Consider the following 13,668-nt stretch of genomic DNA (forward strand, 5'->3'; position numbering starts at 1 on the left):
TAGCTACCCCAAGGACCAGGGTCACCCACACAGCCTGTTGTACCTGGGCAGCAGGTTATCTCCTCATATAGTCAATATGCAGCATTTGGCTGCATCTGGTATGAGGTATCTGTCACTGCCCTCATTGTTTCTCTGATGGATGCCCAGTATGTCTATATTCCTGAGCAGCCTCATACCACATGGAGGAAGGTTCAACGGCACCACAGTCCCTCAGGCAATGTCTGCCTCCCATTTGATCTTAAGGATCTGTAGGGTGTCAGGGGTGTTGTTTATCTGTTTTTATATATCAGGGAGATGACCTTCTTGCTAAGCTGTTCTGTCAGTATACGATCTTCCAATGGGGAGGGGTGTTTGATTATAGTGCCCTTTGGTATGTGTGCCGCTAGAAGGTGTTTGAGCTGGACATATTTGTAGCTTTGGGAGTGCTCCAGTTGATACTGGTCCATCATCTCTTCCAGTGTTAACAGTGAGTCACCCTTCCATATGTCCCCCAATTTAGTTATGCCAATTAGGTTCAATTTCTCAAACCTTTGAAGTACAGCCACGTACGACATATTGTTGCTAGATTACAGAGGGGTCATTTTGGATAGCCGGTCCTTCCAACCCAACTGAGCCGTGGCCAGCGTCCATATATGGATTACTGTTCTGGTGTGTACTGGGAATGTGCAAGCTAGTTTGGCCTTGCGCAGGGCTCCCTTGTAGTCGTCCTGCCCCCACGCTAGTCGTTCTATTTGCACTGACAGTTCATCCCATGGTGCAAATGCCCAGTCATTGACCACCACTAGGTGCGTGGCCCAATAATGCTTTCTTATGTTAGTTAGGCCTATGCCACCGTCATTCGTGACAGTGTAATTATTTTAAACATAGCTGCCCTACCAAGGAGGGAGAGCAGCAGAACTTGCCAGTGTTTCACATCTGCCGCGAAGCGTTCCAATACTGGGAGCAAGTTTCTTTTTTTTTTATAGAACAGATGGGGTCCCTAGTTACGAATAGGCCTAGTTATGGGAACCCCTCTTCGGCCATATGCATGGGCACATCTTTTCAGAGGTTGAGTTTGGGCCCTGTGACTAAGTCCATCAATGACTTCTGTCAATAGACTGTGTAGCCCGAGAATGTCCCAAAGATTTGGAGTATTTACAATAACCTACATATAGTCAAGGGCGGGACTGTGACGTAAAACAAAATGTCATCTGCCTATAGGGAGATACCTTTCTCCCAGGCTTCCCTCCAGCTGATACCCTGTATCAGTGTGTGTCTCCTGATCAATACCACCAGGGGCACTAGGGCCAAGGCAAAAATCAGTGGGGGAAGGGGGCACCCCTGTCTCATTCGCTGATGAAGTTCAAATGCATGCAACATCACCCCTTCAACAAGCCTGATTTCTGCCCTCCCCCCGGTGGTCAATACGACAGTCAAGTATATCAGCAATCCTAGTGGTCTCTCACACCCCACTGCTCTCAGGACCTTGGCACTGTCGATCTCAATGTTGTTCCTCCCCATCACCCCCTCCATGGCTTTGGTCGGGGTTCTGGATGCTGTGTCCCTTGTTTGTCACAGTTCCCCCAGGTCCCATGAGCCTGTGTGTGTAGGTTGTTGGGTGCCAACCCTCTAACCACTCCCATATCTCTCCAGGAGTGAGGAAGTGCCAAGTCTTACCCTCCATGATGACACGCAGCTTGGCCGGGAAAAGCATCCTGTATTTTAGGTCCCTGGCATGGAGTTCTTTTTTCACTTCCACAAAGCTTCACCTTTGTTGTTGCACCTGGAGGGTGAAGTCTGGGTAAGGACTAATGGTCGTGTTGTCATACTTTAGAGCTGGTTTTGACAGGCTGCCATGTAGGATGACATCCCAGTCTCTATAGTTGAAGCTGCGAGCAACGATTGTCCTTGGGGGGGTTCCCGGCGTGGGAGGCAGATCAAGTGTTCTGTGGGCCCTTTCAACAGAGAAGAATTTGGAGAGGCCATAAGGCTATGGAACTAGAAGTATGAGCTGTTCAATGACAAGGTCAACATTGGGGCCTTGGGCCTTTTCAGGGAGCCCTACCAAGTGCAGACTGTTTCTCCGTGATCTGCCTTCCATGTCTTCCAGTTGGGCACGCATTTGGGTGCTGTCTATCATCAGGCAATCGACTTGTTGATGGAGTGTAGTGGTAAAGTCTGTGAGTTCCGCCACGCAACCTTTGTGTTCTTGACTGTCATTGATCTTATTGCCATCAGCTCACAATAGAGACATTTCTACCAAAAAAGAGTCTATCTTTGGTTCCAATTTATTTTTTACTTCATGGATTGCCACCATTATTTCTGTGAGGGTAGCTTACAGGATGCCTTTTCATGGCCTTTAATGGAGGGACGTGAGTGGTGCCTTTAAGTCGTGCAGAGAGGCTGTAGGGATGGCATACTTGTTGATTTTGTTAGTTGTTGGGGTTTGCCTCCCTTTACACCCACCATGTTGGGAGATGTCGTAGCCATGGGACTCCGCAAATGCCAGGAGTATGGGCGATGCTCGCCTTCCACAGGTGAGATTGGGGAGGAGAGGCAGAAGCCCGTAGAACTCCCTCCCTCACCTCTGTGGCCTGTCGGTTTTGCACGGTCTGCTAGGCCCGCTATGACCTCGTGGGCTATGGCATCCTAGGGGGTCAGATGCGGCCTCTATAGTTGTGTCCCGGAGTCTCCGCTGTCACTGTAGGAGGAAGATGGTGGGCAAATGGAAGGGAGGGCGGTTATGGAGGGGGGAGAGGTTCTGCCACTCCATCCATCGTGCCCCTTTCACTTGTGTCACTGGACGGGTGTGTCCTGGCTTTGCCCAGCTTATGAAGTTCTGGGGGTTGGGCTGCCGAAACTGTTCTCGGTTTGGGGCTTCCCACTCTGCTCAATTCGCTTCTGCTGATCAGAGTTACAGTTCACAGCTTGGAGATAGGCCCCCAGCATTGGATGGAGTCTCTTTGAGCTACCTGCCGCCACTGTCAGCCCGTGGCTAGGGATGAGGTGACCCCAAATATGCCTGGCATCCCGCCTGGCTCCCAGGCCCCGCACCTTTTCTGGAGCACACGATCAGGTAGGTCAGCTTCTCTGAGGCTTTTAGCCCTGGTCGTCCAAATCAAGGACCAGGCCAGGAGTGGCCCCGGTCTCTGTCACAAATTGATGCGGTTCCGGGTCAGATTGTTGATGTTCGCCCACACAGTTCCGAGGCCTCACTTCACTTTGGGAGCGCACGGTCACCCAGGCCGGCTCGCAGGCAAATGACGGCTTCGGATACCTGAATAAAGGGTTGATTCATAGCGGAGATCAATGTTGAGTGGCATCCATTATGCCCCGCACCAGGATGGATGAAGTGAGGGCTGTACAGATTATTTCAAGGTAGTACAGGCGATTGTGTGGGGGCTGCAGAGCCCACTCATGAAGCAGCTACCTTTGAGGGCTGCAAGCACCTCCCTCCCCCACATAAATCCATTTTTAACCTCATGTCAAGAGGGGAACAAAAAAAATACACCACGGAAAGCACAACAGCAGTCCCAGACAGTATGTTCTTTCTGGTCTTGTGTGAGAGTAACACAGTTATAAAATGCATATTAGTTGCCATCACAGGCAGGGTATAAATTCGGAGGAAGGTCTTGTGCTCATGTTGGCCTAAATTAGGACGGAAACACAGCAACTAACAGATAGGTTTGGTCTAATAACACTGTATAAATTCATTTTTGGCTTCATGGCAAGAGGGGATCAAAACAAAACAGAAGACTAATGCGGATTGCTATTCACTTTTAATAATATTCTAAATATGTCTCTATGTAAATAATAAGGAAATTACTCTGATCAATTGCCCTAGGGTGCACAAATTATTTACTTAGGACAGGCCCATCATAGACTTCCCTCCTTGAAGTGGCGTTACCTGGTGATGAAGCATATAACTTACTCTGAGCATTGGTTTGCAGCCTTTTAACAGCATGAGTCCAAATCCAACAAAGAAAAGATCCCCTCTATTCCCTCATTCGAGGTTCAGTCGTTATTTATTCTTATTAGTGGAAGTTGGTTTTTACAGACACACCGAACAGAGGTGTGGCAAATATTGTAGAGGGTAAGCTGTTGCAAGAGATAAGACCATGGGATATAATGTAGGAGTGATAAAGAGAGTAACATAGCAGATTAGCAACACCATTTCAAATTAACATGTATGTATGTAACTGTACTGACACTAAACAGGAACCAGTCACTAAGGAGTTGGTATTTAACAGCAACCAAGTTGTTGCAGTATGACACTGTAATGAGGAGTTCGAAAGGTCAACTTTCTGGGATCTTGGGTGTTACTACCATTGATTTTAATTAATCTCTAAAGGTTAAGGGGCTTGCTAATATGGTGGAACGTGAGTAGCTACACTCAAGCTCTCATTAGTGAAATGTATAGTTCTAACTGAAGTTGAAGAACACGAATCAAACCTGCAAAATATTAGAATGCACTTCTGTCAAACACGTATGGTCAGGCAACCAAAGGACGTGAAACTTAGGACAAGGTAGAAGAGGCAAAACGATCACGTGAATAAACTTTCTTGACACTTCACAGTCTCAAAATAACAACTGAAAATGCCACTCTCTGGAAGATGAACTATTTATCAGTGACTCCACAATGTGTCCAGCAACAACTGATACAAGACCGAACAATGCCAGTTGTAGAGCCTGGGCTACTACACAAAAGCCAGCTGAAAAGATCATATATACAAATACTACTGTTTGTGAGAAGAGTGGAGTTTCTGTACTGAATAAAGGGTGCTGGCATTGAAGCCAAAATAAAGAAACAAAAAATGAAAAAATAATATTAGACATTTTAAATTACCTCAGCTCCTTCAGATCTTCTTTGAATACCTAAAAAGGAAAAACAAGAGTTTGATCCAAAAAAGGAAACAGTTTATGCAGAAATAAAGTTTAAAGGAAAACAAACATATATTAACAGAATAACAAACAGAAGCTTTGAGAAAATACTACAGTTCAAATTCCACTTTTCTGAAAACTGTTATAAATTAACCTATAATAGAGAACTTCCTTTAGTCCATACAGAAGGTACAGGTAATTGCAATTGTAACATATTAAGAAATATAAACATTTAAATAATTGAGTAACTTACCAATGGTATGTGGTTGTGTATTTGTATCAGATAAACACGCGTGGGCATGAAGATTTTATAGTTGTTACATACTAGGGTGTAGCATGGTACTTCAAACGTATCGTCAGGCCATTTATGGAGGCAAGATCATTTCCCAGAGAATGCAGGACAGAGAGAACAAAGTACCACAGATGGAGCCAAAACCAAGAAACTGCAGCAGTCATTTATTTTCAGCATACACATGGGAAATCAACCAACCGGGTGATTACAAGTCCACATAACATAATTGATGGTAAAGTTTCTTAAGGAATTCCACATTTAAAGAGCATATCTGGGTTAGAAAATCAGTCATTGGCAGCCTATGACTGTTACACTTGGAAGGGACAGCACTGTGTCTTGAATATTCTATTTTAACAGACAATGAAGTAGTATGGAAACCTTTACTGTATTATAACCTGCTGACATGTCTAACGACATGTCTAACAAAACAGACAATGACACCATTGTGATCAGTTTTATGGCTTAGGTTGTTGAACGAATACACTTTCACCAACTAAACCCACCTAGATCAGACAGGCCTGCAGTGCTTTGGGTCCAGTTTTTGTCCAGCAACCAGAGACACATTCACCTTCTGAAAGTGAAGATGCATGAAGTAAGAAGCACTAGTTGCAGAAGTCAGGCTATTAGCGCTAAGCCAGTTCAAGAAAGAGGACAATATACTACAATTTTTCTGGGCTTAACAAGAAAGAAGGTCTTTAATAATCTGCTCATAACCTAGAAATATTCCCTCTGATAATTATAACCATGAGGGTTTCAGTGGAGTACCAACGCCATTAGTTCACAATTTACTATTTAACGTTTTGTAATGATTTATATGAAGTGTGGCTTGGGAAGCAAGACTGGGACGGGGATAATATCTCCATTTACATCCCAAAGACATCCTAAAGTCTTGGTGAAGAGGTTTCCTTACCCATAATGAAGTTTCCAGAAACAGCGAGCTGGCATGACCAGAAAAACAGCATAGAAGAGCTTGGAACCTGGTCCTTTCTAGGGGTCTTTCAGCAATACATTTTTACTGCTTGGACCTTGACCATTTAACTACCAGTCCACTTGTCTGGAAATGGTGGGAGATAGAGTAGAACCCATATGTTTTACAACCCCTCTCACATGGCAACTTTTTGTTAGAGGTGGGGTATATGGAGGACTCAGGACGTGGAGGGTTGGTTAGGTCACTAGCACCCTCACTAAAGTGAATTGGGACTAACTTATTTCACTCACTTTAAGTCAGAAGATTTGGAGAACGTTAGTGCATTTAGTTTTTACATTTTGTTGAAGAAATCCACGAACCATGATGTGATGGTTCACAAATTTTCCATCCTTAGACAAACATTTACGGATGGCTAAATGGCATTTTCCAAGAGAATGGATGTGCCTTGCCCCCATTTTGTTATGGAATGCTTACCTTGACGTACATGGCCCCTGCACAATTGTTTTCAACAATAAGGTTCTGTTGACATGGCCCTCGTGGCAAGTTCACCCCCTGACTTTTTGCCTAGTTCATCCTATTTTTTCTGACCTCTCGCTGTTGTCTCTAGGACTCTGAGCACTTTATCACTGCTGACCAGTGCTAAAGTGCAGGTGCTCTCCCATCTAAAGTTGGTAAGATTGGCTTATATCTAATTGGCATATTTAATATAACTATAAGTCCCTTGTACAATGGTATCCCTATAACCAGGGCCTGTAAATTAAATGCTACTAGTGGGCCTGCTGTGCTGCTTGCGCCACCCACTGAAGTAGCCTTTCAAACCTATCTCAGGCGTGTTGGCACAGGGCCTGTGTGCACAGTTTTCTGCCACAGGGACCTGGCATCTAAATTTACTTGCCAGGCCCGAACTTTCCTTTTACTACATGTAAGTCACCCTTAAGGTATGCCCTAGCTAGCCCTCTGGGCAGGGTGCCATGTATGTAGAAGGCAGGACATGTGCCAGGTTGCGTGGTCTGTCCTGGTAGTGACAAACAGCCTAACTTGGTGTCCCACTGCTGTGAGTGGTGCTTTCTTATAGGATTGCGTTAGAAATGCCCTGCCTTATGTGTAAGGGGTATTGTCTGATTTATGAGGGGTAGCGTAGGCATGTTTGGTATGGTTGTAATAGTGATAAGAAACGCTGCTTACTGGTGTATGTGTATATTTTATTACTGTTACAGAAATGCCACTTCTAGAAAGTGCACATTTCTCTGTGTTTATGACCGGTGTTTTTGCAGCCTGACTCCAATCCAGGTCTGGGCAGACTGACCGTTGAGGCTTTGTGCATACTTTTCAGGCAGCCTATACACAGGGAGGGTGGAGGTGTCACAGAGGTGCATCTACATATTGTATAGTCTTCCTGGGCTGAGAGAAGGGAGAGGCGGGCACACCTGCATTTGTTAAAGGCTGTACCATGGTCTCGCACAATAGGGTCATTTACCCCCCCCACTGATGTTTGAAGTCTGTGCTGGAGGAGAGAAGGGGCACTCCCAGAATCAGTTGTAACTGGTTGGAACCCCATCTCCTCCTCATTGTAAGAGACACTGCAAACTTAGTATAAGTACAGGGGACTTTTTCCCCACAATTTGGACATTCTTGGGTTCTTGGGACAGAAACCTTACCTGGAACTGGACATATGACGCTGTTGAGAGGACTCACCAGGACCACCTTGGACTGCTGCTGCTGTGCTAACCTGTGACCTGCCTGGTCACTAGGAGGAACTGCCACTGCTTGCATCCACTTTTGTGTTGGCTTGTAGCTGGGTTCGCCAGCCCTGTGCTCCTTCTTCAATTTGTATCTCCAGGGGCAGGGTGTTGTGGCCCCTGGCCCCTGTGAAACTATTCCAACAAGAGGATTGCTGCTGTGGATAAGGAAAGCGCCTGGAAGCGCGCATCCTGGTACCCTGGCGCCTCCTGCGCACAATCACCGTGACAAAGAGATCACTGCCGCAACCCGGGCTACAAGTATGGCCCTAGCGATTGGAAAAGCGCTCCTTGCTTGCCCAAATTCACAGCTGCAGCCTGGGTGTCTTATTCCGAAGAAAGCGTGAGTGTCGTAGTGCCCCCGGGGCACAAGAAAAAGGTAACTGGAGCAAGCGTGCTCCTATCAGTACCCCCCAGGGCACGACTCGCTCCCTAGAGCGCCCCCGGGGCACCAGCTGCCCTCCATTATTGCCCAGATCACCGCTGCGGCCAGGGAGCTGCAGAGAAACACTCGCACACCACATCGGTGCGGGCGAGTGTGCGGTAGCGGCCCCAGGAGAGAGAGAGACCTCATCGGAGGTCTCCTCAAGGTCCCAGGGCCGCCCCGGAGGAGCAGGACTCGGGGGAGGTGAGGGGAACATCCACCCTACCCCCGGTCACTGCCATAGGAGTGGGACTCTCCTATTTTTCAACCAGGAATTATTTTGTTTTTAGCAATGGAGGAAAGGAGGCCTCACCGGAGGCCCCTTCCTCTCGCCCCCATTACTTTGTTGGGCTACCTTACCCTGCCCTTGTGGCAGGGGGGGCCCCACAGAGATAACGGGCCCCAGGACGGGCCCGTTAATAAAATAAGAGAGGGTGCCGACCGCTGCACTTCCTGAGAAACCGCGTGTGGCCCCCATTAAGCACATAGGAGCGCCAGGGGGCCCCTCCACGACCTTCCAGGCACTATGAGTGCCTTTGTCTACTACATAAGGTACTCTTGGGGACACTGGGAGGGTGGGATGTTCCAGGGTTATTTTTCCACTAATATATATCGACTAAATGTTCCTATTATGGGAATGTTAGGCTGATGTATGTTTACTCTCTCATGACTTGCCATATAATTTTGTAATGTTCCTGATATAGGCCCTTATGATATGCTCTATGACAAGTGCATACATTTATTCACTGTGATTCCGGACTACTGCTTATGTAGCAGAATTCTGAGTACTTATGTGTTCTAATGTGACAACTGCTTATTCTTGCAGACTATTAGTAACTTTGTGTAACGTTCTGACAACTGCTAAGGTAGCAGGGTATTACTAATGTGTAATGTTGGTCTAATTATGTTTTGTGCAATACAGTTTATCTTTACATAGCTCAGTGTTGTGTTTACTTTGTGGTGTGCATCTTGTGTCACGTTTGTTGTGTGTGTTGTGCAAACGCTTTACACATTGCCTCCGGGTTAGGCCTGGCTGCTCGTGCCAAGCTACCAAGGGGGTGAGCGGGGGTTATCTTGGATGTGTAAACCCCTTGCCCTGACTAGAGTGGGTGGGTTCTGCCTGGCTTATGTGCATGCCCTAGCCAACCAGAAACCCCATTTCTAACAGGGTCACAAGCTGGTGAGCTGATTTCGGAACCGAGTAAAGGCTGCTAGAGAAAAAAATACTGTCACTTCTGAGGAAAAAAAAAGGTGTGATTGACAGGAGTCAAAAGTCATCATTTACAATTTGAAATGGTAGAGATATACAAAAGTCTTAACTCTTTGAAGCCAACTCAGAAACTTTTTTTAAGGCTAATGTATCAAACTACTAAACAGATTTCACACAACCAATGAAAGTACACTTTCTAAGTAAACATTTACTGTCATGGGTAAATCTCTTGAGCAATTGTAGGTGTCAGTAAAAAAAAAATTCTATGGGACTTAAAATGGAAAACACTTTTTGTTAACATCCCTCTTAACCAGTTTCACTCTGTAAGTATCGGCATGAAAACTGGCATACCTCATCTTAGCTGGCAGGCTTACTGAGCTTTTGTGCATATCCGTCCATGGGGTCAAAAGTTACAGGCAAATTTTTAAAAATGCCTTTTCAACGGAAAGTATGCCTGAACATTAAAAATATAGTAGCAACCACCACCGTCCCATCTCATCCTTTGCCCCTATTGACCATACACAACTATGCTCCTCTTTATCCCCCAATGCAGTGACGTAACCCAAAATGACGGGCCCCCTCCAGCATACGTGAAAAGGGGCACCTCGGTCTCCCATATCTCACAGATATTTATTGGTCTTGGGCGAAATGAGAGCCTCCTGAAGGTTTGAGGGGCCTCTGAGAGTTAGGGAGCCCCTGCATAATGACCCGCCCCCACAGGTGGTCTATTAATTATAACCATGAAAGAAAAACAGGGGTTGTCACATTTTCACGGACATATGATATGTCAGATTATGAAACAATAAAATCAACTGCAAACACCACAGCTACAACAATATTATAGACATAACAAAAAACACATTTGGAAATCCAACTGTTAAGGTACAAAGCAAGCAAGCAAACAATATTGTGTTTGCCAGATACCATTTACCAGCACTGAGTGTATAACTGCTCAGTGAACTACACAGCTGTTCAGTCACAAACACAACAGCAAAGTTTATATAACACCCAGGATAAGTGCCACCTGTGATAATACAACCAAAGAAACAAAGCAGTCATTGTCAGTCTTAACCACTGGAGATTACTCTGGTCAGCATTCCACTCTCTCGCTTTAGTGTGTCTATGCTGTTACAAAAGGGAATCCAACAGGAAAATTAATTTTGGACCCACTGAACAAGAGCAGTCCTGCCTGAAATGTTAATCCGCTTTGTCTCTGAAAAGAACAGACAAGCAAAGATTAGTTTCAAACTTGCGGGGCCTCAGTGTGTCCGGGTGCGCACAGGCCCAAATTTTGTCCACACAGCTCCCAATTAAAAGAATTAAAATAAGCAACAAAAAGCGATGTAACAAAATAAATGTATGTAACTGTATTTATATAGGACTTCAGCTTTTTTGTTGTATAGTTTGGAAGAGAAAGGAGTAGTATGTGTCATATTTGTTCTATTGTGTAGGTAGGATGTGATCCAAGCAATTCTAGTGTGGCTTCCTCAAGTCTTTGGATTATTGTGCCATGGTCCACTGTGTAAAATGCTGCTGAAAGGTCCTAGAGAAGAAGGGCAGCAACTCCAGTGTGTAAGGAAATGCCTTTTTTGGACTGATGCTGCTGGTTTTTCGACCTGCAAACCAGGCCTCAGTGACCTGACCATTAAACATGTATGTTTGACTGGTCTACACCCAACTGACAAAAGCTAGCTCACTTCTAAATCCCTAGTGTATGGTACCAGATGTACTCGTGGCCTGTAAGTTAGAGAGGCCCCTCCCCTTCCTCCTCCCTATGGACTACAGTACTTGTTGTGCCACCCTCAGTGGAACAAGGAAATACATGACTCCCAACCTGCCACTGCAGGCTGGTTAAAACTGGTAACCCGAGTTTGCTATTTTAACTAATGTCAAAGTCCCAAGCTCCCTTTTTAAAATATGTAGTTACCCCTTCAGCAGCCCAATCGAGCCTCGCAGCAGGGTACAGCATATTAAAAAGTATAACGTGTTTTACAGGTTCTGACAGTAAAAACATGCAATTGTCATTTTACTGTGGGACAGGCCGATTACCCCGTTGGCAAGGACAGTTACAAGCTAACAACTCAGGTGTGCTAACTTCTGAATGGGATTATCAAAATTGGTACTTCAAGGTATCAAACAACTCGTCACATTGAGCCCTGATGCAGCATGCTACTTTTAGAAAGTTGCCACTCTGTTGCTAGTTTTCTAGTGGCCATTTGCAGAGGCTCTTTAAATAAAGGATTTGTCTTTAATAATTATTGAAAAGTGTTTGGGATTTGATTAATTGCCTGTGTTTTTAAATTACAGATGTGTTAGAGAATTCAAAGTGACTGCATTCAGAACAGAAAAAAGCGACCCTGCAAATTCTCAAACCATTACATGTTAAAGGGAATTAATGGATGTCACTGCCACAACCACAAACATCTCAGCCGATCATGACCTAGTGGTAGTTTTTTTTTTTTAAACCAAGGGTCGCTCTTCACTTTCCTTTTGTGTGTAGGAAAAGCACTGGCAGCCCACCGCAGGTCAAACTCCGGCGTCCAGCGTGGGTTGCTGTTTGTTCCGCAGAGAAATGTCGGCACATCCATGTAATTTGCGTTTCCCCATTTTACAACACTACTCTTTTATTATTTAAAATTAAAAATTACCTACTGTAAGAAATCCACTGAAATCTTCCGATCCCTCCCCACCCTTCTAACCTGTGCCTCTGCATTCCATATCATACGCTACTACACCATACTACCACACAGCCTCAATGCCATAGCATCAAATAACTATGCTAAATAACTAGGCATCTGTGAAATTATAGATATGCCGGAGTAATTTTGTGTTGCTCTTGTGACGTGAAATTACCGAAAATAACACAAGTTCGCCAGCTTGCAAAATTTAGAGTAATTTGGATAAAAATGATGACCATAAAAGCAGAGGAACATGCCGTCAGTGGCTATTGGCTGCTGCTGTTCGTGTTGTGTTGCATTGCATTAAGCGCTAATTTCTTAGTGCAAAATGCATCATCATGTCTATTTTGGATGTGAGGTTGCATTTTGCTCTACGAAAATGGAGCTAAATGCTCGTAATTTTGTGTATTTGCGCTACTGCAAATTACGCCCACCCCTACAAATAACTTCACATAAAATAACATAGCCACTGACTTTAACATCATATATATCTTAGAAGTTCATTATCTACCTCTAAGTAACAAAATGAAACATCACCCCAGCTCCTGATATCCAGCTCTTGTTATTGCCACCCTCCCCCAAAATGTATCCACCTCACACTCTTTATCATCAAGCCAATGCCAGCCCCTCCTCTAAAAACCTACTTGCCTATGGTTCACATCTAATATGTTTATTGAATGTGTGTTGCACATTTACTTGAGCTTTTCTGACCTTGTCACCTTGGTATTGAGGAGATGCCCTCCTCTGTTTGTTCACGCCTAATATGACAACAGAAAGAATCTCCATTCAGATTCAATGAACTGTACTTGGTGCTCTTCCTCCCCCTGCACCTTGGAAAATAAGCTCCCCATCTCTCGCCGCCATTTCGTGGGGGAAGAGGAGCTGCTGCTGTTTCCTAAGGTGCCTAATTGGACTAGGAGGCAGAGCAGCAATATTCACCCACTGTGATGAAGCCCGGGTAAGAGGTAAGATATGTGAAGATGTTTCCCTGTATGCACAAGTGTGCTTGTGGCCCATGCTCTGGAGATTCGCAGTCAGTAAAACATAAGTCAACATTCTGTGCCCCATGTTGTGTACACAACCCTAGTCTGCAACAGTCCTGATCAGGCCTAAACAACTGAAGAGTCAACAGAATAGTTCCACTTTTAACCCAGGTTCAAGATTAGGGCTCAGGAAGTCTAGGCCCTGCTGCCCTGGGATTGGAGTGTGTCAAAGCCTCTCTCTGTGCAACTCGATTATGGCCTACCTCTCAAACACTGGTGTTCCTCTCCGCCCACAGCTCACACTCTAAGGAGCATGAGCAACAGACTATACCCAGCTGTCCCTTCTTTCAACTCTGGGTACTCTAGCTCTAGTAGGGAGTAAGAAAGCCTGCCTGTGCCTACAGCCAAATATACTGATAAGTGACTAGGAGGGCAACAAAGTGTGCCGATTCCTATAGTCCTCTCAGACGGAACTTTGAGAACACACCATCAACTAAGCATGGCTACATATCCACCAACTGTAATGAGCCATCCTTCACTCGGCAGACTTACCT

General features: G+C 45.2%; 1 protein-coding gene across 2 annotated transcripts in view; it reads right to left on the bottom strand.

Annotated features, from left to right (window-relative positions):
* Positions 1–13,668, bottom strand: part of COMMD5 (COMM domain containing 5) — a 175,924-nt gene that overhangs the window by 95,912 nt on the left and 66,344 nt on the right. For both annotated transcript variants that reach the window (XM_069212384.1, XM_069212382.1), the window contains exon 3: positions 4,826–4,854. In XM_069212384.1, coding sequence (XP_069068485.1) covers positions 4,826–4,854 — 29 coding nt within the window. The remainder of the gene's footprint in view (positions 1–4,825; positions 4,855–13,668) is intronic.

Source organism: Pleurodeles waltl, chromosome 2_1, assembly GCF_031143425.1.
Source record: "Pleurodeles waltl isolate 20211129_DDA chromosome 2_1, aPleWal1.hap1.20221129, whole genome shotgun sequence".
NCBI lineage: Eukaryota > Metazoa > Chordata > Amphibia > Caudata > Salamandridae > Pleurodeles > Pleurodeles waltl.